The sequence below is a fragment of the Schistocerca piceifrons genome, chromosome 4, assembly GCF_021461385.2.
Source record: "Schistocerca piceifrons isolate TAMUIC-IGC-003096 chromosome 4, iqSchPice1.1, whole genome shotgun sequence".
Classification (NCBI taxonomy): Eukaryota; Metazoa; Arthropoda; class Insecta; order Orthoptera; family Acrididae; genus Schistocerca; species Schistocerca piceifrons.
In genome coordinates, this window is record NC_060141.1 from 99,096,496 (window position 1) to 99,121,198 (window position 24,703).

Here is a 24,703-nt window from a genome sequence, read left to right on the forward strand (position 1 = left end):
CTTCTACTACTACTACTACCCCCTCCCCCCTCACAGAATATGAGTGAATGATTTCACAGTATTACATATTTATTGACTAAAATTTCAAATAAATCTAATTCCCACAAATGTCTCTTCATGAACTGTTGCTACCACTCATGAGCACTTAATAATACCAGTCTAAAATTTTGAGTTTGGTAATAAGGACTGTCTTCTGACTACAGGAGGGAGAAAACATTCTTGAAGTGAGATTCCAGTCAGCAGTGATATCAGCCTTGGAACGTTTTACGGCAGAAGATTATATTGTACCACCTGAGTGCGTACCAGATGAATATCATGGAGAATGCCATGTAAATTTTTTGCGCAAAATGCAGTCATCTTTCTCTTGGGATTGGGGACCTGCTTTCCCATCAGTCAGCATATGGTAAGCAAGTTAATTTCTCTCAGGTATGTGTGCATGTGTTCTTTGTGTGTGTGTGTGTGTGTGTGTGTGTGTGTGTGTGTGTGTGTGTGTGTGTGTGTGTGCGCGCGCGCGCACGTGTGTTCTTGTGTGTGTGCATGTGTGTGTGTGTGTGTGTGTGTGTGTGTGTGTGTGTGTGTGTGTGCATGCATGTGTGCAGCATGCATGCATGTGTCTGTTCATGCATGTTTACAGTGACTGATTCTAGAATTACAAAATGTGTGCTTACCTCCAATGAGTGTCACCTTTATATGTGTACAATCATACTATTGTAAGCAACGTGTTACACAGAGTAGCCAAAGTAAAATTGGCCCAATCTTAACATTATGCTACAGCTGTTAAAATTTTTTTTTGTGATTAATGGTACTTGTTCTGTGAGTTCACATACATGGATAGCCACAATCAGGTCTCGTCTGAATAAATAAAAAATTGAAGATTCAGTTGCCCAACACCACCAGCACTGCTGAAAGTGTTCATGTTGATCTCTAAATTTTCACTCATGCACAACAGAAAATTTGCATGGATAACAATGCAATCCATTTTGATAATTCTCTGACATGATTATATTTTAATTATTGATTGCTTGACTAGCTACCATTGTAATTTTATCAGAATTTTCTGCCTGCCATCTGCTACTTGCACAGAGTTTTCTAGTGTATGGACTCATTTTAGATAAATGTAGTCTACAGTAAATGGATGTCTTACAATAACACAAACTTGTCTTATTTCTAATTTTGCATATGATACAAAATTAAAGATAAAATATCTGTTATTGAAGCACTGAAGTAGGATGTTTACTACTATTTAACAGTTGCTTTGGTATGTACATTTACAGAAAGGCTGTCAGACACATGAACAGAGTGACTTGAAGGTAGCTCCTACATCAGGAGAAATTAAAACTTGAAATGGAAACTAAAGACTAGAGACTAGTACATGTAAAACCTGTCACATTTATTGTTGCTTCTACCTCATTTTCTTTCTTTCTGACTGAGCTAGTGTGTTTTCTTTCCTCTTAATGGTCCAACTATTCATAAATCATCAGCCCTGAAATTCAGTATGTATTTTTCTGTTTCCAGGGCTCTTGGGTGTCCAGCCAGATTCGATCGTTGAAGTCCCACGATATTTCGGCGAATAACCTTTCCGCCATCATCAGGTGGTTCTGATGGAATATTATGGGACTTCAACGATCGCATCCGGGTGGACACCCGAGAGCCCTGGAAAGAACACAAACACCGGAGAAACCTCCGATCACATGTATTTTCCTGTTCACAAGTCCATCTGTCTTGATGTATTTGCTTCTGCCTCAGCTGCTGACAAGTTGGTGCTTCCTCTGTCACATGTGTTGATAAGCATTTTTGAAATTTGTTAACAACAGATATAATTTTAAATATTAGGAAGTCTTTTCTGAAGGTATTTGTCAAGAGTGTATCTTGTACAGAAGTAAAACATGTATGATAAACTGTTCAGACAAGAAGAGAACAGAAGCTCTGGGAATGCGGCACCACTGAAGAACGTTGTAGATTAAATGATTAGATCATATAACTAAACAGAAGGCATTCCTTCATCTTCACAAAAAGAAACAATACTAATTATACTATTTGTAAACAATTTACACATTGTCTGAAAGGTTTGACTTGTCACTCATTCATCAGCACACGTATATAGACTACAGAGTCTCCATGTTTGTTTCTGGACCGTCACCTGTGGACAAAAAGATTCAGCAAGGAGTTTGACCTAAACACAACCTTAATGGTGTTAAAGAGGTGATATTTTTTATCTCTAGCAGTGCACACACTATAAAGAAGGAACAGATGGAAATGAATGACAAGTTGAAACTCTAAGCCAGTCAGGACTTCCACAGGTGCCATAATTCAATTGATAGTGCACTGCCTGCAAAAGGCAGTATCAGAACTGATCACAGCCTCCTATTTCATCGATTGGAAGACTTGAACCAGAGCCTTTGAAGGTTCTGTGACAAGCTAGGCTGCAAGTTCCTAGCTTTGAACCATGAAGTTGAGAAGTGTAGGGTCCTGAGTGCACTGCACATCAGAGGCTGATACCAAGATAAATGACTTTGTGAGGGCTGCATAGAAGGGCTTTTTAGAATAGGCAACTCACCATCCAATTCAGATAACAGTAGCTATATGAGACCCGGAATTATGAGTAAAATTGAAAGAGGTGTGCCATCCCCATCCTACCCCCACCCCCACCCCCACATGACCCCCATAGATGAGAGTATTCAGTTCCTATTCATTAGCTGCTGAGGCATGTGCATCAAAGTCCCAGAACTTGTTCTCCTAAAAAGCAGTGGAGCTCACATAATACTAGTACAGAAATTCATTAAAACCCAAAATTGTTAATAGTGAGACAATTGGTCAAAATTTAATTTATTGAAAGGATTGACTAATGGTAAATGTAGGTGGTGTATATGTTGCAGTAGAAAAGGATTTCATGTCTATTGAGATAGGAACTGAAGCTGCATGTATGACTGTTCGGACAAGACTTGTATCAGGGATGGGCATAACTTTATAATTGGATCCATCTATCAATCTCCTGGTTCACCTCCAGACGTAACCAAAGACTTTGGAGAAACCTCAGTTTCCTAGTACATATATTTCCCAATCATACTGTAACCATTGGAGGAAATTTTAATCGGCCAACAATGTATTGTTAGTAGAGTGTGCAACCAGACATCCTGCAAAACATAACAAAAAACTGACCACTTTGAGGGTGTCCTTATTGAGCAGGATGATTATGCAAAAACGGATAACTACCTCATTTATAAATTTTATGAGCCCCTCAGTTTTCTCTAGCAGATGATTTTCTCTTGCATTCACACCTACATGCTCTCGAAGCATCAGCATTGTAGTGGACACCTGCAAACTGAAATTTCTTTTCACCTCTACCACAGGCTGCCTACCATCTTTCATCCAGAATTCGCATCCACTTGTGAGCTAGGCATTCTTTGGCAAGTGCAAGTGACAAAAGGTTGATGCAATATATGTGCAAATGCTCTGCCTTTCAATGTGAACCAGAGCTGGTATTTGTGAACCAGTGCTAGTGTTTGTGAACCAATGCTAGTGATTGTAAGCCTGTGCTTCTGAGTGTGAAACAGTGCTTTTGTTTTGGACCAGTACTCTCAGTGAGGACCCAGGGAGAGCTGTGTGCTGTATATTCGAGAACAAATTGGATGAGCTGACCTTGTGCCATCACTTGGGGCAGATAGCTAGCAAGTGCAATAGCTTCCTCAGGAGGAGCAATCCAGTGGTTCATGACTCACATGCCATTTTCCTTTCAGTTTCCTTACAATGCTTTGGGGAGACACCTATCACTTTCTGGAGGACATAAATCCCATGTTTGGCAGCACACATAAACACCTTGTATGTTGGACTGCTTTGTTCCAGCACTGAGAACCCACGTGGTCTGTGTAGTAGCCACCAGAAAGATCACGGGAGGCGCACATTGGCACGGCGCGTCACGGGCGGTAGTTGCCGCAAGTAGAGTCCCGTCCACCAGAGGGCACGCGAGAATTCGGACGTGACCTCTGCCGGCATGACAACAACAACAACTCTGGCAGCACGGGCTGTGCCCAGTCAGTTAACATCGGGCATGCCTAGGACACAGTCCCGGTCTACGCTAAGTGAAGTGCGACGTAAACGTGAACAGTGTTACTACAGTCTGTCCCCTAGAATTAGCACACAGCTTTGCATCTCCTTTTATGTGCAACAGTATATTGTGAGTTTCCCCCTTAATTTTATTCGCAGCTACCCTTGGCCTTTGCTAGTGATGAACTTCATGTGTCCATGTTGGGCTTTTGGACTTTGTGTAATTCAAGAGAAGGCCTACAAACTTTAAGCATGTGTTCATTCCCATACTGGCACTGATAAACTGAGAATTTTCACAGTGTGATCACACCTAAATTGTGTCTGTATTGAACATGCCCTTTTGTTATTGTTGTATGTCATACAGTGACCTCTACCTTAATAAATAGTTAGTGCTGCCAAAAGATTGCTCCATTCAGTGCACATTCCCTGTTAGGTTGTCTTTTGTGCACCTCTGTGTTGCTCCATAAGCTCCATCCAGATTTTACTCATTGTTTCCACTCTCCATCCCAGTCAGATTCATCCTAAAATTGCCTGATATGCAGCCTACACCAGGGAAACATTCCACTGAGCAGACACCTGAAATGTCATCCACATCACAATGTGTTTCATCCAAACCACTGGCTCAGGTAGCTTGCACAGCTCTTGAGTGCCTCTATGCCTCAGTCACATCATCAACCTATCTGTTAAACAGAGCTTCTACCCATCTCCTCACCATTGACACCTGTGACCTGTGCCGATGGTCCTTCTCTGTCAAGGTGATCTTTGCCAGGTCCAGAATTATGAGTGACACAACAAACTTCACCCTTACTGTCACCAAGCTCGAATCTGCTGCCATGGCAGAAGCTCACAACACCATCCCTAGCCCTCTGTAGTTCAACAAGTACAGTAAATTGAAAGAGTGCCTCATCACATAACTGGGGTCATTCAAAATGCAGCACTCCTGGCCACTATTCCAACATGAAGCCCACCCAGCTCCTGTAGCACCCCACATCATGCTGGACAAGCATTTAATTCACATCTGGAATTCTAATTTCCTGCTGTGATCTTTACAGTGTTTCTTGTGTGGAACCATACAGACATCAATGCCACTGCCATTATAGTGCACCAGGTATTTGAGTCACTTGGCCCATCACTGGCTGTTGTTGCCACTGCCTAGTCCCCTTATCCTTATCCCCAACCCCGTTGCTCCAGTCCCCTCCCACCACCATGCCATTGGAATTAATACCAAAATTAATCAAATACATGTTTGTAAGCTAGTGCTACAGTGGAACTCAACAGACTTTAAGGGTGGAGTTGGTTGGTGCTACAAGTTTGTGAAGTGTCATGGACTTAGCATGCAAAACAAAACCAAAATAGGTAAGAAAATTCCACAAGAGTATGAAGACAAAATATTATCTTTCCATTGATTTATTATTCAATATTGAAAGAAAACCAATATGGAACTAAGCCAAATAGTGAATATGTATGAAACTCCTCTGACATTTGATGTGCCAAGTAACAGAACTGAAGCCATGAAAGATGCTAGAACGGTAACTATAGAAACAAGTGGAGATAAAAAAAATGCACTACATTGTTGTCCTTTCATGTTGTGCTGACAGTGCTAAACTTAATCCAGCAATCATTTTCAAGCACAAAACAATGCCAAAGGCTTCTAAAATACTCCTGAGTGTTGTTGTTCATGTACATACAAGGGTTTGATGGACAAGGCTGGTATGAAATTATGGGTTTACAGAGTGTGGGAGAGAAGGAAAGGTGCTTTATTGAAGAGGAGTTCTCTTCTTGTGCTAGATCAGTTTAGAAGTCATTTGAAAAATTCTGTGAACAAGAAACTGAGACTGGGAAACACAGAGCTTGCTGTTATTATGTGATAACTTATTTCACAACTGCAACCTCTTGATCTCTCAATAAATGAACCATTTAAAGTGTGTATGAAAGAGAATTGGAACAGATGGATGATGGATGAAATCCAAAATGAATTCATGCCGAACAGAGCTTTAAAACGACATACAATCAAACAAGTGTGTTAGTGGATAAAAAAAATTGTGGCCTAGAGTGAGAGAAGACATTATTTTTAAATCTTTCAACAAGAATATCTTAAGTAAGACTCTCGTCATATAGTCAAAAAATATGATAGATGACACAGAAGTTGTCAACAGTGTTAGAAGCTGGAATACGCAGCACATCTGCATTCTACTTTGTCTCAAATGAAGTTATGATGAAAACAAAATATCAGTTGATGAAAGTGAAAGGAAGGAAGCAGTTGTATATTCCTTTATAGTGACAAAAGTAGTTTTGAGCAACAGCCAATACAAATTAAGGATTTCACTGAAGTTGCCATAAGGAAAAATACATACTTTGCATTGTTCCAAATTATTCATATTATCAGTTATACAAATGTTGTGTACAGGTCATCTGAGTATAATGCCTCACACATGTTGTGTTAGCTGTAGGAGCTCCAAAGCAGATGGAGGAATAGTGACAGTGCAAACAAATTAGTCACACACAAATATATACTTTATTGTTCTGCAATACTTACATTGTACAGCATCTTGTTTGATGCACTTGCAGATAGATACAGATAAGCAGTGGTCTGTCAAGGTCTTCATTACTGAATACAATGTCAACTAGACTATGTCCATCCTGGATGCCACACTGTCAATCACTGTAGTAAACATTAGTCCTATGTGAAGGCTATAGGTGACTCCATCCTTAGACTAAGCCTCACAGACTGATCTCCACTACAAACTGCAACCCTGCAACTCTGTACTAGAACTGCCGTATGCTAATGCCAAACATAAACCATATGTTGCTTGCTGTGGCCACCACTTATCATGATGTAATAGTCTACCTTATAGGTGGTGACATAGTGTTAGCTGATTGGGCCTCGCTTCTGGTTGGCAGCGAACTTCGAAGTGCCACCAATGGCATCAGTCACTAACTGTTTCAGTGCACCAGCTCCGATTGTGTCCATTGGCAATGACACAACAAATATATGCCGATCTTTCTGAGGTATACATCTGCTATGGCTTATTACATCTTCCTCAGAAACAAGGCATGTTCGAAACAAAATTATTTCTTATTTCAAATTCTTTAATCCATGTAGTCATCCTTAAGATTGCTCCTCATTCTTGTAAGTGTCAATATAGATAAGAATTTAATACTACCTGTTTAAATTTCCAGGAAAAATGTAGAGCTGCTTGCTGCAAATAATGGTTACATCAAGAATTACTATGTTTCTGTGCTGTTTAATGAAACAAGCCAGGTGTACGAGGTAACTCAGCATGTGGAGATTTCTCCTGATGATACCATGTGTGATCAGTTAACACTAGGAATAAGTACACTTCCAGGAGGAAATAACAGAAATCAAGCAAAGACGATGAAAATAACATCAGACCAATTGGTTGATCCTCAGTTTGAAGCCACATGGTATTATTCAGAGGTCAGTATATGAACATATATCTCTTTTCAGTAGAAAGTTTGAGGTGGTTTATCGCTTGTGTGTGTGTGAGTGTGAGAATGCAATGTTCCTGGTTCCTTACTTTGAACACACTTATTTTTTGGCATATTGATTTGCACCTGAGGTTTACATTTGACGGTGACTGTGCGGATCTTTTGGATTTTGTTTCTTCTGTATTCTTAAATAATGCTAAAAATAAGATTCTTCAACATTAAATTCTCATAAAAAATATAAAGAGTTTCTTCAACAATATTCTCCATGTATTCTCAAACAACGATACATTAAATTTTTCTGCATGAAACTTTCTCAATGCAGAAACATGACATGTCTACTTCTCTGCAGATCTGACACACAAATGATGTGATTCAAATTTTACAAGCTTCGTTGTTTCTTTGTAGATCATTTCCAGCAATGTTACAAGCTACCCTAGCCTGCACAATGATGCATGAAACATGCACAAATGCCTATGCACGTACCTCATCTCATTGAGTGACTGCAATCGCCACAACACCCTGAAGGCTTCTGGTGTCCTTTGGTATACTCACCACATGCAAAAATATACAACAGAACCATACAACTGCTGCCTTCTATTAAATATTAAATCATTACATCTCTTATAGTTCATGGGCATCAATTGTGAGCAAAGTGCTCTCCTGAAGTGCTACATAATGTCACATATTCCTCCTCTCAGATGCATGATCATACAGCAGGTTACATAGGCTTATCACTTTGGAGATCGGCCACTTAGAAGAATATTGGACCTAGGAAATGGGTCATTTATGCCATTATTTAAAGTGTTAGTGGCACATATGTAATTGATGTATCTTCAAGAGTAATACACACTAAAAAGGGCCTGACTTCAAGATTTATTTCTCATATTTACCTTAGTCCTTTGATATAATACAAATTTTAAAATAACGGTGTCAGAAACTATGATTATCCTCTCAATAAAAAAGTGTGAGATGGGTTATTGATCAGTTTCTTCCTCTTGCACTTCCAAAATTTCTTGCTCTCTCAACAAACATGATGTATTTGTGGCAGAGTTACAGCAAACTGTGAAGCCTAATGAGTTCACACATGAAATTATGTCAGTGTGATTTTATTGGCTCAGCCATTCACAACAGAAGCTGTTAAATTTTGCTAACATTTCTTTCAAAATAATTCTAGAAGCTGACAACAGAAGGCAGCACAAGTCAAGGAGCAGGTCACGAGACATCTGTACATTGTTCTCATATGAAATGAAACCAGTTTTTGAGATAAGTGGCCCACTCATTGAGAAATTCACGATCTAACCTAAACTCGGGTGCAGTCTTTCTAACACAAAGTTGTAGCATGAGCTATGCTAGGACTTGGTCTCCAAGGTGTTAAACAGTTACATATTTAGTGCTACATATAAGTGATTTATTTACTAAGTACAATTATCTTATGTAATGTCTCTCCCTATTCCTTGAGACTATAATATTAGGTTTTGTGGCTATTATGTCACAACACTGTCAGACTTATTCTTAGTATAATAGTAAGAGCTTTCCAGTTTCCATAAGACAGTGAGATACATAGGCACCATAGATTCTTAATTCGAGTTACATTTACATTTTACCCTTATATCCAGATATGTATTTTGCTTTGTTTATGTGCAATATTTAGTGTAATTTCTCCTCCATAGCACCATTACATAGTCACTCAACATGTTTTTAATAAAGACTATATTTACATTTCACTTATAAATATGTGGTTTTTTTTATTTGTCTTGATACTATTTTTATCCAGTCAACTACAGCACCATGTTATCAAGTCTTTTTCTCATCCTAAATGTAAGAGAAAAGTTCCTTACATTAAGTAGCTCATACTCCAGCTGGTTGTGGCTGCTGTATATATTTTGTATTAATTTTATCTCTTTTGAACAATATAGCTGGAGTTACATTTTTGAGTACATAGTAACCTTTTAGTTTTCTATACTGTACCATGATTCCTTTATCTCATAAGCTTTCATTATTGAGAGTGAGGGCATATGGTATAGTTGTAGGTAAACAACTAGAATTCTCTCATATACAGATTTATTCATACTTAGTGTCTACACAGATACAAGTCCGGAGGCTAACTGCTGTTAGCGTCCAACATGCTCTCCCAAAGCCCTCTTCTCAAAGATAGCACACTTACGCACAGAACAAATATTGATTTTTATGGCACTCTACGCCACATAGCCCCCCCACCCCCCACCCCCACGCAGTATGGAGTACGTCCCTGTGAATGGGGGGGGGGGGGGGGGGGGTGAGAAGTTAGGAAGGTAATGCACAGTTCTTCTGCATCAGGCGGAAGCGGTCGACTGGTAGGAGACCGGGGGGTGAAGCCCGGTACGTCGACGGTGAAGTCAGCAAGCGACGCCGGCGGCTGAAGACGACGTCCCGTCCTGGAGTGAAGGTGTAGCACTTCGTCAGCCGGTAGGCGGAGAATCACCTTGCCAGAAGGCCTAACAAAGGCATGCAAATTGCCACACGCAGCACTTCTGCTCAATTTGAAGCGGCACACCACACGAGATTCTGCACTTCCTCCCTCAATATTGTCACACGCGAGTACCACACACACTGTATCGCCATCTACGACAACAGATAATTTATGTATGTCATCAGGGTGCACATGTGTTGTGAATTCTTTGATGGCACCTGTACGAGCAATGGTAGGGAGGCAGGGAGGTGTGGGAAAGCCATGGCAGGGGGAAGCATCTGCTAAGAGGGGGGTGGCAGGTGCACTAGACTGGGCAGGAGACAACCTCGGGCGATCAGCTGACAGATGAGGGAGCGTGACCGAAGGCAACGAGGAGCCAGCGTGGGTTGAACGGCGTGACAAAGAGCTGTCACACGAAGATGGTAACACAATGGTAGAATCCGAGTGGTTGGCAGTTCGACTGCGAGGGCTGTGAGGAGTGAAGCCCCGAAAAGATTGGCCACTCAAATTAGATGAATGCGGAGAAGGAGCAGTGCTTGGCAGAGAATCACGCTGTGGAAAATCAATACCCAAATGCATGGTGTGGGAAGATGGATGTCCGCTCGAAGCAAGAGTGGGAGAAATAGGGGCAGAATCAGGGAGGTTCACCTGAGGCTCAATGAAAGCTGGTTTCACTCGGTTGAGTGAGACCGTGGTTACAGAGCCTTTTATGAGGAGATCCATGTTATTCTCAGAGCGTTTGACGACCTTGTAAGGACCTGTGTAGGGCGACTGAAGCGGGGCTTTGATTGAGTCGTCTCTGAGAAACACGTACTCACAAGAGTCTAGCGTGCGCGGTACGTACACGCGCGGAGGTGTATGAGCAGCCGGAGGTGGCGGCTGAATTTTGCTGCAGTGCAAGCGCACCCGCTCGAGAAGTGAAGGGAGTTCAGAGGGCCGTGGAAGTGGGGTCAGAGTGACTAATTCTCCAGGCAAAACCAGAGGTTGGCCATATACAAACTCGGCTATGGACCCCTTGAGGTCTTCCTTGAAAGTTGCACGAAGGCCAAGAAGCACGAAGGGCAGTGCCTCTGTCCATAGTGAGTCATGGCAATGCAGGGCAGACTTCAGGGTGTGATGCCATCGCTCGACAAGCCCATTGCTTTGGGGGTGGTGTGCAGAAGTATGAATTTTGACAATACCACACATTTTACATAAGTCAGAGAAAACTGAAGACTCGAATTGTCGTCCCTGGTCAGTGGAGAGGTAAACAGGTGAGCCAAATCTAGACATCCACGAATCTAAGAATGCTTGACTTACTGTCTCAGAGGTAATGTTCGGAATAGGCACAGCCTCAGCCCACCGAGTCATCCTGTCAATAGCTGTAAACAAGTAACGGAAACCCTCGGAGGGGGGCAAAGGGCCTACAAGGTCGACATGAACATGGTGAAACCGGCCTGGAGGTTGGGCAAAACAGCCAAGGGGTGGAGAAGTGTGCCTGGAAACTTTGTTCTGTTGACACACCACGCATGCCCTTGCCCAAGACTGACAGTCACGGCGCATGTCTCTCCAGACAAACTGTTCAGCTACCAGACGGGTGGAGGCTTTGACACAGGGGTGTGCTAATGTGTGTAGTTTGTCAAAGACCTGGCGTTGAAGGGGCTTAGGAATGAATGGCCGCAATGTACCAGTCGATTCATCACACCACACTAAGTCAGATATGCCAGGGAAAGTAGAGCGTACCGGTTGGAGAGAGGAGCTGTGGTCTGAAATTAACTGCATGGTATCGGGGTCTGCCGATTGCAACCGAGGTAGGTCCGTTAAGTCAATTAAGGTTGTGACAGCACCAACACGCGAGAGAAAATCAGCGACCACATTGTCCGCTCCTCGGATGTAGCGAATGTCATTTGTAAATTGCAAGATGTAATCGATGTGACGAAAGCGTCGTGGGGGCGGATCAGCCGCAGGATTTTTTATGGCAGGAACCAACAGCTTGTGATCAGTGAGCACATAGAAATCTCGTCCCTCAACATCAGTTCTGAAGTGTCTTATGGCCTCGTAAACTGCAAGTAGTTCTCTGTCGAATGCTGAGTATTTCTTCTGCGCATTGTTCAGCTTTTTTGAGAAAAACTGCAGGGGGGTCGTAACATTGTTGTATGTCTGACTCAGTACTGCGCCGATAGCATTGTCACTAGCGTCAGTAGTGATAAACATTGTGGCGTCCGCCCGTGGGTGAGCAATAGTGACAGCGGAGGCCAACAGCTGTTTGAGTTCATTAAATGCCTTGTCCATGTCTGGTGTCCATGGTACCTGGCGGGTGCCAGAAGTTTGTGGGCCAGCGAGAGCATCCGTGAGAGGAGCCTGCACCGCAGAAGCGGCTGGCAAATGTTTCCGGTAATAATTAACTGTTCCGATGAACCTGCGTAATTCCCTGTAGGTCTGAGGGTGTAGCATCTCGAGAACAGGCTTGATCTTGTCCTGTGGTGGTGTCAGACTGTCCGATGACACAACATAACTTAGGAATGTGACGGATGACTGGTGCAATTGAGTCTTTTTATTGTTCAGTTCAATACCAGCGGCCGCTAAAATATCTGTCATGAGTTGAACACGCTCCTCACTCTGTTCTAAAGTAGAAGCTAAAACTAATATGTCGTCCATATATATGAAACAAAAGTCTAGATGGGATAAAGTTTGATTGATGAAACGCTGCCACGTTTGGGGTGCATTTTTCAACCCAAAAGTCATAAATTTGTATTGGAACAGCCCGAAGGGAGTGGTTATGGCAGTCTTTTCAATGTCCTCCGGAGCCATAGGAATCTGATGAAATGCGTGCTTACAGTCCAAAACAGAGAAGTACTTTGCACCTGCGAGCACATGATTGAAGTCTGCGATGTGTGGGACCGGATATTTATCAATGATGGTGCGGGCATTTAAACGCCTATAGTCTCTGACCATATGCCAAGTACCGTCTTTCTTTTGGTCAAACAGGAAGGACTAGCCCAGCAACCAGAATAAGGTTCAATTATTCCCTTTTGTAACAGATCGTCCAATTGTTCTTTCGCAATTTTCATAAATTCCGGCTTGAGGCGGCGTGGACGTTGCGATATGGGCGGCCCATCGGTTAGACGTAACCGATGAACTGTGCCGTTAGTGACTACTGCAATATGTGGACAGCACGATAGTTAGATGTCCGTGAAGCGGAGCAGGCAGTGGCGGATGGGCCAAGCTGTGGCGCTGAGGGCACGGAAGTACAGGTGCGCCACCCGCTTGTAGGCTGCGTAAAGGCCGCACACGTGTTAACATGGGCGAGGTTGGTACACTGGTTCTTGGTAGCGGGCCATGCCGCTATGAGTGCTGTAGGCACGAGTGAGCGTGGCCAGACAGCAGATGGCCCTAGTTCATTGCCACAAGCTTGGCAAGTTAATTTTCCATTCGGAACGCAAGGAGCATGAGCACTCGGGCATACCCTATCATTACAAAAGGTGGTGCTGACACAGTTTACAGAGTTCACAACATTGTCGTTAACGTGCGCGGGCACGGGAACACCAGATTGGCATGGACTGACTTTGTCTGTAGCCGACGAGTCGTCTGCTTGTAGTGCCACGAGGCGTTGTTGTGTGGAGGCCAATTCGTGGTGTATGTCGCAGAGATGCAGCAGCATTTCCATACGTTCCATCCGCAACTTAGAAGACTTGGCGCACTCCACTAGCCACTTGTTTGTCCAAGATTGCAGCTCCAAGGATAGGTTTACACACTTCTTAGCACAGCACACATGTTTGGTGTTAGCCGAACTGTCACTCGGCGAAGCGAAAGGTATATATTTGTTAAGGGAGGGGTAAAACACAGTATTTTGCACAAAATCTAGTGACAACTGATAGTGCTTGAGGAAATCAATTCCGAGAATAGGTTCTTCAATTGTTGACACTAGAAACGTTCACTCCAGCTTGCACTCGGGCGAAATTTTCACAGTATACAAAGTGGAACCCGAACACTGTAGGGTAGACAAGTTCACTGCACGAAGTACTGTTTTGTGTGGTTGCACTTTATTGGTTGCTAGGCAAACCGGCAGCAAAGAGACGTCTGCGCCAGTGTCTACCAGAAAACATACACCTGATCGTAAATCGCGAACATAGACTCGACCACACTTACTGTTATTGTCCGAAACGGAGTGCTACATGGGATGGTGCCCGTTGTTTACATCGCAGGAGGTGGCACCGTAGCCTACCTGCGGTTGGAGTTTGGGTAAGAACACGGTGACTGGCATTTGCAAGCTTGCTCCCCGAATCTCGCGTGGAAGAAACAGTAAGGTTGGGCGGGCCTGTGCCCTTGTGGGTAGTTGCTAGGTGATGGAGTATGTGCCCCAGAGTCTTCCACAGAGGCCGATGCACTGTCATTGCGAGGAGTTGAAGGTGCAGGCAGGGTGGCTAGTTTAAAAAACTTGTTATCAGCAGCACCAGACAAGGGCGTGGCGTCAGAAAGTGTCTTAGTGCGGTCACGTCCAGAATGCAGTGCACGGAGCTCACGTTGCCTGGTGGAGTATGCTCTGTTGGCGGCGCGTAAACGTTCATTTACTGGCCTATCTCCATACGCAGAGATTGCAGTCTGGACAGGCAAAGGCAGCTTTTCAGTCCAGATTTCTGCGAGCATGTCATCAGGCATAACTTGCTCATCGACGAGAAGACGGATGCACCGCCACAGCTAGGATGGAGACCTGTCACCGAGACGCTCTTCGTAGATGAGCTGTCGCACATTTTCTCTCCTGGTTTTAAAGACGCGCTCCAGTATTGTTTGTTTCGCCACAGCATACTTCCCTGCTAGGGGGGGGTGCTTTGACCAGATCATAAATTAAATCGACGCGGTCGTGAAGATGGTTCATGAGGCAGGCGAAGCATGCATCGTCATCCAAAGCACAGACATTGAATGTTTGCTCAACCAGGTTAAACCAGAACTCCGGGTGAGCGGGTTTGAAGTCTGGTAATTTTGGCAGATTCGGCACTGCAGTCACTGCGGAGGTGCGCCTATTACTTCAGATGGAAGTAGAGCGTGCAGAAGATTGCGAGTCCAGATTATTGGCGTCCCGTAATGCGGGAATCGCAAAATTCACTTGACGCCAGGGGGGGGGGGGGGGGGGCGCTGAGAAGCGACGGACGCTCGAACGGTGTGCAAGTGCTTAAGTACACCGGTGAATGTCTGTTATGCACACAGTATCCACTCGACTGTGAGTGGTGGGGCTGATTGTAGATGTCGGAGTAATTACTATCCAGCACAGAATTGTTGACCTGATTAGAAGCAACACAAGGATCCCACACACGTCCACTAGGATGCACACTCGGTGTGATATTTGCTGTTTGGCGAGCATTGAACACCTGTTGACTAGCCGGCGCGGAAGGATACACACGTGGCGGGAACTGATTCGAGTTTGCATTTACTACTGGATTTTCCAAAGTAGCAAAACCTCTCTCGATGCCACGAACTGTATTGAATTGTGTGTTCAACACAGGAGTAGAAATGTTCTGACCAGCACTCTGTGGAAAACACGTGGGAAGGTCCCGGCTAACAAAGCCAGAGTCCATGACCGTTGGCGGTTGGAAGAAACTGGCGGCACTCAATGAATTCCACTGCATGTTCTGGCTGAAGGATTCCGATGATTCTTGCGGCATGTCCACTACGACGACAGGAGTGCTGGAGAGATGTTGCTGGAATATGGGCGGCGGTGAATGCTGAAAGGCCATTGTCTGGAGCTGAACAAAGGCCCTCGCGATCGCGGAGAAACCCAACGTGGTAGGTGCGTAAATAATCTTCAGGAGGTAACTCGGACGCGTATTACACAAAAACGGGGTCACCAGTGAGGGAATAGGGTATAGTTGTAGGTAAACAACTAGAATTCTCTCATATACAGATTTATTCACACTTATCGTCTACACAGATACAAGTCCGGAGGCTAACTGCCCTTAGTGTCCAACATGCTCTCCCAAAGCCCTCTCCTCAAAGATAGCACACTTACGCACAGAACAAATATCGATTTTTATGGCGCTCTACGCCACAAGAGCATACAAATCACAATTTCCACTTTCAATAATTCCTTATTCCACTATACTTAACAGGTAAACTCAGGTAAATTTCCGTAACTTTGGAGTAAGTCTTAAATCTTATGTGTTCTACCACTGCAGAAACTAGTTACAACACTTCTTTCCTCAGAAAGACTTCTTGCATCAAATTATTATTATTTTTTTTCCACAGCTGTGGTGTCCCTGTATACATTTCTCAATTTTCTCCTTAGGGGCATAGATCAACTTTCTTTGGTTCACCTACTCTGTTCCTTTCATACCACATATATTAGGGCATATCATCCTGTTTCCAACTTCACACGTCTCTCTCTCTCTCTCTCTCTCTCTCTCTCTCTCTCTCTCTCTCTCTCTCTCTCTCTCTCTCTCTCTCTCTCTCTCTTCTGTACGGTACATTTATTTTGAGACCAACTCCTAAATAGTTGCCTATTGTACCTTTCTCTACCATTTAAATACTTACTTGCACCACCTTAGACAGTTATCATTGGTAATTGTTATTACTGACTTACCAGTATCTTATTGTGGTTAATATCTGTTACCATAGAATTACGCATCGTAGAACTTATATTAGGTTATCCAAAGCTGAGGTGAACTTACGATGCTATGGATTCTGACAACATCTTCTTACTCTAACCTGGTTGTTAGCACATTATTAAGCATAATTTAAATCATACACTTTTCAGTCCTTCATTAACAAGACACTGCTAAAATCTGCATAATGCAGTGCATACAACAATATGTTACATGGTAAATATGTATTTTAAGGACAAATGGAAAAGCGATGTAAATCTTTACCTAATTTCAGTTCTTTCCAGAGGGCATACATACAACTTTAACATATTTTAGAAAATACAAACAAAAATTCATGCTATAACTGAATCTTTTGTAGTTCAGGAAGGCTTATTCTGCTTCCAACTGAAGAGGTAATTTTTTTTCTGTTTAACACAAAACACAACCTTTCTAATTAATGCAGTAGGTCCATGTAAACATTTCTCACTGTGAATCTGTAATCCTGGTTAACTTTGCCAAAAAAAAGTGATATGTTGGAAAAAAACTTATGCAGAAAAGAAAGGAGTCTCTCTAAGGATTATTGAATATGGAAGAGGAAAAATAGAACCATTACCCAAAAGAGTGGACTAAAAAAGGAAAGAAGAGATCAGGAATGTTGAGACTTTAGGAGAAAAGACAATAACCCCAAAGACAGATACCCTTCCAGTCTACAACACAGAGTCCCTCCCTGTAGGTGAATCACTGGTAAGCTGGAAGATAGTGATGTTCATAGATTCTGTGGAATGGTCATAACCATGTTCATGCCCACAGGCTCCAAAAAGTGATCTCAAGACCCTACTCTTCCATCCCAGTGTCAATTACATGTTCACCAAGAAACAATTTTGTTTAAAACAATATGAATGGGTCATTTTGCATTACTTTTTCCAGGTTTACTTCTCTTTTTCATGTATTCATGCAAAACTTTGCAATAGCATCAATGTGATATTCACCCTACATGATTAAATATTTATAAATGATGTTAATTAAATAAATCAGTTGTGGAATTCCTTACATATTCTCTAATAAATAAGTAACCATATAAATATTCCCCCCCCCCCTTCCCCCATGAACCATAGACCTTGCCATTGGTGGGGAGGCTTGCGTGCCTTAGCGATACAGATAGCCGTACCGTAGGTGCAACCACAACAGGGGGTTATCTGTTGCGAGGCCGGACAAACGTATGGTTCCTGAAGAGGGGCGGCAGCCTTTTCATTAGTTGCAGGGGCAACAGTCTGGATGATTGACTGATCTGGCCTTGTAACACTAACCAAAACGGCCTTGCTGTGCTGTGCTGTGCTGGTACTGCGAACGACTGAAAGCAAGGAGAAACTACGGCCGTAATTTTTCCCGAGGGCATGCAGCTTTACTGTATAGATAAATGATGATGGTGTCCTCATGGGTAAAATATTCCGGAGGTAAAATAGTCCCCCATTCGGATCTCTGGGTGGGGACTACTCAAGAGGACGACGTTATCAGGAGAAAGAAAACTGGTGTTCTATGGATCGGACCGTGGAATGTCAGATTCCTTAATCGGGCAAGTAGGTTAGAAAATTTAAAAAGGGAAATGGATAGGTTAAAGCTAGATATAGTGGGAATTAGTGAAGTTCAGTGGCAGGAGGAACAAGACTTTTGGTCAGGTGAATACAGGGTTATAAATACAAAATCAAATGGGGGTAATGCAGGAGTAGGTTTAATAACGAATAAAAAAAATAAGAGTTCGGGTAAGCTACTACAAACAACATAGTGAACGCATTATTGTGGCCAAGATAGACACAAAGCCCATGCCTACCACAGTAGAACAAGTCTATATGCCAACTAGCTCTGCAGATGCCGAAGAAATTGAAGAAATATATGATGAGATAAAAGAAATTATTCAGGTAGTGAAGGGAGATGAAAATTTAATAGTCATGGGTGACTGGAATTCAATAGTAGGAAAAGGGAGAGAAGGAAACATAGTAGGTGAATATGGATTGGGGCTAAGAAATGAAAGAGGAAGCCGTCTGGTAGAATTTTGCACAGAGCATAACTTAATCATAACTAACACTTGGTTCAAGAATCATAAAAGAAGGTTGTATACATGGAAGAAGCCTGGAGATACTGACAGGTTTCAGATAGATTATATAATGGTAAGACAGAGATTTAGGAACCAGGTTCTAAATTGTAGGACATTTCCAGGGGCAGATGTGGACTCTGACCACAATCTATTAGTTATGAACTGTAGATTAAAACTGAAGAAACTGCAAAAAGACGGGAATTTAAGGAGATGGGACCTGGATAAACTGACTAAACCAGAGGTTGTACAGGGTTTCAGGGAGATCATAAGGGAACAATTACCAGGAATGGGGGAAAGAAATACAGTAGAAGAAGAATGGGTAGCTCTGAGGGATGAAGTAGTGAAGGCAGCAGAGAATCAAATAGGTAAAAAGACGAGCGCTAGTAGAAACCCTTCGGTAACAGAAGAAATATTGAATTTAATTGATGAAAGGAGAAAATACAAAAATGCAGTAAATGAAGTAGGAAAAAAGGAATACAAACGTCTCAAAAATGAGATCGACAGGAAGTGCAAAATGGCTAAGCAGGGATGGCTAGAGGACAAATGTAAGGATGTAGAGGCTTATCTCACTAGAGGTAAGATAGATACTGCCTACAGGAAAATCAAAGAGACTTTTGGAGAAAAGAGAACCACTTGTATGAATATCAAGAGCTCAGATGGAAACCCAGTTCTAAGCAAAGAAGGGAAAGAAGAAAGGCGGAAGGAGTATATAGAGGGACTATACAATGGCGATGTACTTGAGGGCAATGTAATAGAAAGGGAAGAGAATGTAGATGAAGATGAAATGGGAGATACGATACTGCGTGAAGAGTTTGACAGAACACTGAAAGACCTGAGTCAAAACAAGGCCCGGGAGTAGATAACATTCCATTAGAACTACTGACGGCCTTGGGAGAGCCAGTCCTAACAAAACCCTACCATCTGATGAGCAAAATGTATGAGACAGGCGAAATACCCTCAGACTTCAAGAAGAATATAATAATTCCAATACCAAAGTGTGCAGGCGTTGACAGATGTGAAAATTACTGAACTATCAGTTTAATAAGCCACGGCTGCAAAATACTAACGCGAATTCTTTACAGACGAATGGAAAAGCTGGTAGAAGCCAACTTCAGGAAAGATCAGTTTGGATTCCGTAGAAATATGGGAACACGTGAGGCAATACTGACCCTACGACTTATCTTAGAAGCTAGACTAAGAAAAGGCAAACCTACATTTCTAGCATTTGTAGACTTGGAGGAAGCTTTTGACAATGTTGACTGGAATACTCTTTTTCAAATTCTGAAGGTGGCAGGGGTAAAATACAAGGAGCGAATGGCTATTTACAATTTATACAGAAACCAGATGGTAGTTATAAGAGTCGAGGGATATGAAAGGGAAGCAGTGGTTGGGAAGGGAGTGAGACAGGGTTGTAGCCTCTCCCCGATGTTATTCAATCTGTATATTGAGCAAGCAATAAAGGAAACAAAAGAAAAGTTCGGACTAGGTATTAAAATCCATGGAGAAGAAATAAAAACTTTGAGGTTCACCAATGACATTGTAATTCTGTCAGAGACAGCATAGGACTTGGAAGAGCAGTTGAATGGAATGGACAGTGTCTTGAAAGGAGGATATAAGATGAACATCAACAAAAGAAAAACAAGGATAATGGAATGTAGTCTAATTAAGTCGGGTGATGCTGACGGAATTAGATTAGGAAATGAGACACTTAAAGTAATAAAGGAGTTTTGATATTTGGGGAGCAAAATAAATGATGATGGTCGAAGTAGAGAGGATATAAAATGTAGACTGGCAATGGCAAGGAAAGCGTTTCTGAAGAAGAGAAATTTGTTAATATCGAGTATAGATTTAAGTGTCAGGAAGCCGTTTCTGAAAGTATTTGTATGGAGTGTAGCCATGTATGGAAGTGAAACATGGATGATAAACAGTTTGGACAAGAAGAGAATAGAAGTTTTCGAAATGTGGTGCTACAGAAGAATGCTGAAGATTAGATGGGTAGATCACATAACTAATGAGGAGGTATTGAATAGGATTGGGGAGAAGAGGAGTTTGTGGCACAACTTGACTAGAAGAAGGGATCGGTTGGTAGGACATGTTCTGAGGAATCAAGGGATCACCAATTTAGTATTTGAGGGCAGCGTGGAGGGTAAAAATCGTAGAGGGAGACCAAGAGATGAATACACTAAGCAGATTCAGAAAGATGTAGGCTGCAGTAAGTACTGGCTATGAAGAGGCTTGCGCAGGATAGAGTAGCATGGAGAGCTGCATCAAACTAGTCTCAAGACTGAGGACCACTACAGCAACAACATAAATATTCCAAGGTTTAAATTGTTTTTTTTTACCTTGTTTAGTTTTGTTTGGTACTACACTCAGACTGCTTCATTTGCATTTTTCATCTTCAATTTTCAGTACTGTTGCTTAAGAAATAAACCCAAAATGATAAGCAACTGTCACTGGGTTCAACATAAAGAACTTATTAAAGATGAAATAATTATTAAGCACTCAGTTAATGTAGGGTCACCTTGATTATATTCCATAACGAAATGGCCTCAGAGCAAGAAATATCATAGCCTACATCACTTACTCAATATGTTATGAGTGTTATTTTGACCAGCAGCACTGAAAATAACACTGAAACAAACTCTTAATAACTTTTGCTTAAATATAAATGTGAAAATATATTAATACTAATCAGTATTATCATGTGATTTTTTATCATATAAATATTCATTAGCATCCTTATTCGTACAAGCCTGACTTTCATTGAAGCCAAATGGAAAAACGTATTGTGATATATGTACACTATTTTAAAGTTTGAAGTTACTGTATGACTACTGAGAGATAAAGACACAAGACTGTAAATACTCTCAGATTAAAGGAGACCATTCACTGAAAAGCAGAAGTCCTGAGCTGTTAATAGGCACACAGAAGAAAGAAAATTTACTAGCATTTGGAGTTAGCCTTTGATGAGATAAAGTAAAATACACACACACACAGGGAGAGAGAGAGAGAGAGAGAGAGAGAGAGAGAGAGAGAGAGAGAGAAACTATGCCCCTACATGATGCTGAACTAACAGTGCCAATGCTGTTTTTCACGAGGTGGACTGGTTGTAGTAGGGGTAGTATTTGGTGGGGTAGATAGAGAGAGAAGAAGGTGGGAGGCAGGGAGAGGACTAGGGGTGGATGGCTAGTGGTTCAGAGTGAAGTGTTTGGTTTACCGGCTGGGAATGTGGGAGGAGGGCTGGCAGGTCTACGGGTTTGCACAATTGCAACAGCTGATGAGAAGTGGTGCATGCTGAAGGCAATGCGAGGACATGAATTGGGAGAGGGTGACAGATCAGAGGAAGGGGAAACTTTTGGGTGTAGAGTGCATGGGCTGTGGGTTACCTAAGATTGAGGCCAGGATGATTACGGGAGACAAAGGATGTGTTGTAAGGATAATTCCTATCTGTGCAGTTCAGAGAAGCTGGTGCTGGAGGTAAGGATCCAAATGGCTTGGGTTGTGAAGCAACCATTGAAACTGAGCATGTTGTGCTCAGCTGCTTACTGCACCACTGGGTGGTCAACTTTGTTCTTGACAACAGTTTGGTGGTGACCATTCGTCATGGTGGACAGCTGGTTCGTAGTAATACAAACACAAAAGCTGTGCAGTGTTTGCAACAGAATTGGTATATGAAACGACTGCTATCACAAGTGGCCCAGCCTCTGATGGGGTAGGATATGCCTGTCGCAGGAGTGGGGTACGATGTGCTGGCTTTATGGATTATGCAGGTCTTGCACCTCGGTCTGCCACAGGGACATGATTCCTGTGCCAAGAAATTGCGAGAAGGAGTGGCATATGGATGAACTAGGATGTTGTTTAGGTTGGCTGGGTGACAGAACACCACTTTAGGAGGAGTGGGAAGGATCATTTCAGGGCAGGATGGGAGATAAAGCCCAGGTGGAGGATATGGTTCAGTTGTTCCTGTCCAGAGGAATATTAGGTGGTGATTGGGGCACTCCTTTGTAGCTGATTCTTCAGGGTGGTATGAGGATTGTGGGAGTGTAAATATATGGCACAGGAAATCTGTTTGTGGAGTAGGTTTGGAGGATGTCTGTCTGTGAAGGTCAAATGCAAGACTGATATATGTCGTTAACTTACAGCCTGCCAGCTGCTTACTGAACAAACATTAGAAGCATAATATCATTGTATATAGTTACTGAACTAACTCAGTGTGAGGAAACAGTATATCTGATGAACATGATTATATATCAAGAATTTATTCATTTGGTTATAAATAAGAATACACATCTCTCTCAAACTTTGACTCTGCCAAAGTTTAGGTCTAAGTACTTATATGAATTATCATCAGATGGGAATGTAACAGACTGGCTGCAGCTCTCAAACAGGAACACACAAGATATTATCTCAAAACAAGTGTTATATATTTCAATATGAATATCATTATATATAAAAACAAAGATGAGGTGACTTACCGAACGAAAGCGCTGGCAGGTCGATAGACACACAAACAAACACAAACATACACAAAAAATTCAAGCTTTCGCAACAAACTGTTGCCTCATCAGGAAAGAGGGAAGGAGAGGGGAAGACGAAAGGAAGTGGGTTTTAAGGGAGAGGGTAAGGAGTCATTCCAATCCCGGGAGCGGAAAGACTTACCTTAGGGGGAAAAAAGGACAGGTATACACTCGCACACACGCACAAATCCATCCACACATACAGACACAAGCAGACATATTCTGCTTGTGTCTGTATGTGTGGATGGATTTGTGTGTGTGTGTGAGTGTATACCTGTCCTTTTTTCCCCCTAAGGTAAGTCTTTCTGCTCCCGGGATTGGAATGACTCCTTACCCTCTCCCTTAAAACCCACTTCCTTTCGTCTTCCCCTCTCCTTCCCTCTTTCCTGATGAGGCAACAGTTTGTTGCGAAAGCTTGAATTTTGTGTGTATGTTTGTGTTTGTTTGTGTGTCTATCGACCTGCCAGCACTTTCGTTCGGTAAGTCACCTCATCTTTGTTTTTATATATAATTTTTCCCACGTGGAATGTTTCCTTCTATTATATTGATATCATTAATATGAATATCATATTTGACACCTCAGAGATGTCAGAAAGGGGGATACAGGAATAAAAGTGACATATTTCAGTACAAGTAGCATCATTACAATTTCAAAATCTCAACAGAGGAGGGAGGATGGGAGCAGTGTGTATATGATGATTCAAAGATCTCAAAGGATTGTACCTGGATATGTAAGTGACATATTTTGAATATGAATAGCACATATGATGATGTTAAGACCTCCATAATGGACACATTTGTTCTTCTTTTGATCCATTTTATATGCAGCATCCTGTGCTAGCACCAAACTTCAAATGCATCAGTACACCACTTGTCTCTAATCTTAAGGGTCCATGTTTCACAACCATAAAAGAAAGCAAAAAAACATGAGTGTTTCAACAAGCAGGGTCTTTGTAATGTTCACTGTTGCTATATGTTCTGCTAGATCTTGGTGAGCTTCTTCACAGCCACTTGTCCTAGTGTCATCTGTCTTCTCATTTCATCTTCACAGCTTCCCACATAATGGATAGTTGACCCAAGATAGATGAAAAAATGCACAACTTCCAGTTACTTTAATTAACTTTTAGGTGAACCTATGCTTGTCAATCATTTATCCTGAGTTTGGACTTGCTGAGATTAAGGTCTGATCTATATAATGGACTAATGTCCTTAATTTTGTTAGTAGCTCAGCAAGTTTATCTTCCTTTCTAACTAAAAGCGTGGAGTCATCAGCAAACCAGAGGTTGTCAGTAGTTCTGTCACTATTTGACGTGCCTTTAGTCCAACCATCAACAGCATTCCTTAGACATGTTCTTCACAGACGTTGTATAGTATGTGGGACAGAGAGCAGCCCTGTCTGCCATCTTTTGATCCACTGAAGACATAAGATGTTCCAGCACTTCTCTTCATAGCCATCGGGTAATTATTGAATAGACGTCTGATGAATGCTGTCAAGTGTGGAACTCTGCAACCATCTGCCACAGCTTTTCCCAGACAACACAGTCAAAGGCTTTCCTATAGCCAAGCAAGCAGATGAAAACAGGAACACAGAACTCAA

The 24,703-nt window shown here is 42.3% G+C and overlaps 1 protein-coding gene across 1 annotated transcript in view; it reads left to right on the top strand.

Moving 5' to 3' along the window:
- The window catches only part of LOC124795630 (beta-mannosidase-like), a 302,941-nt gene that overhangs the window by 91,003 nt on the left and 187,235 nt on the right, over positions 1 to 24,703 (top strand). The window contains exons 4-6 of the mRNA XM_047259702.1: positions 204 to 403; positions 6,294 to 6,374; positions 7,225 to 7,483. Of these exons, the coding sequence (XP_047115658.1) occupies positions 204 to 403; positions 6,294 to 6,374; positions 7,225 to 7,483 (540 nt within the window). The remainder of the gene's footprint in view (positions 1 to 203; positions 404 to 6,293; positions 6,375 to 7,224; positions 7,484 to 24,703) is intronic.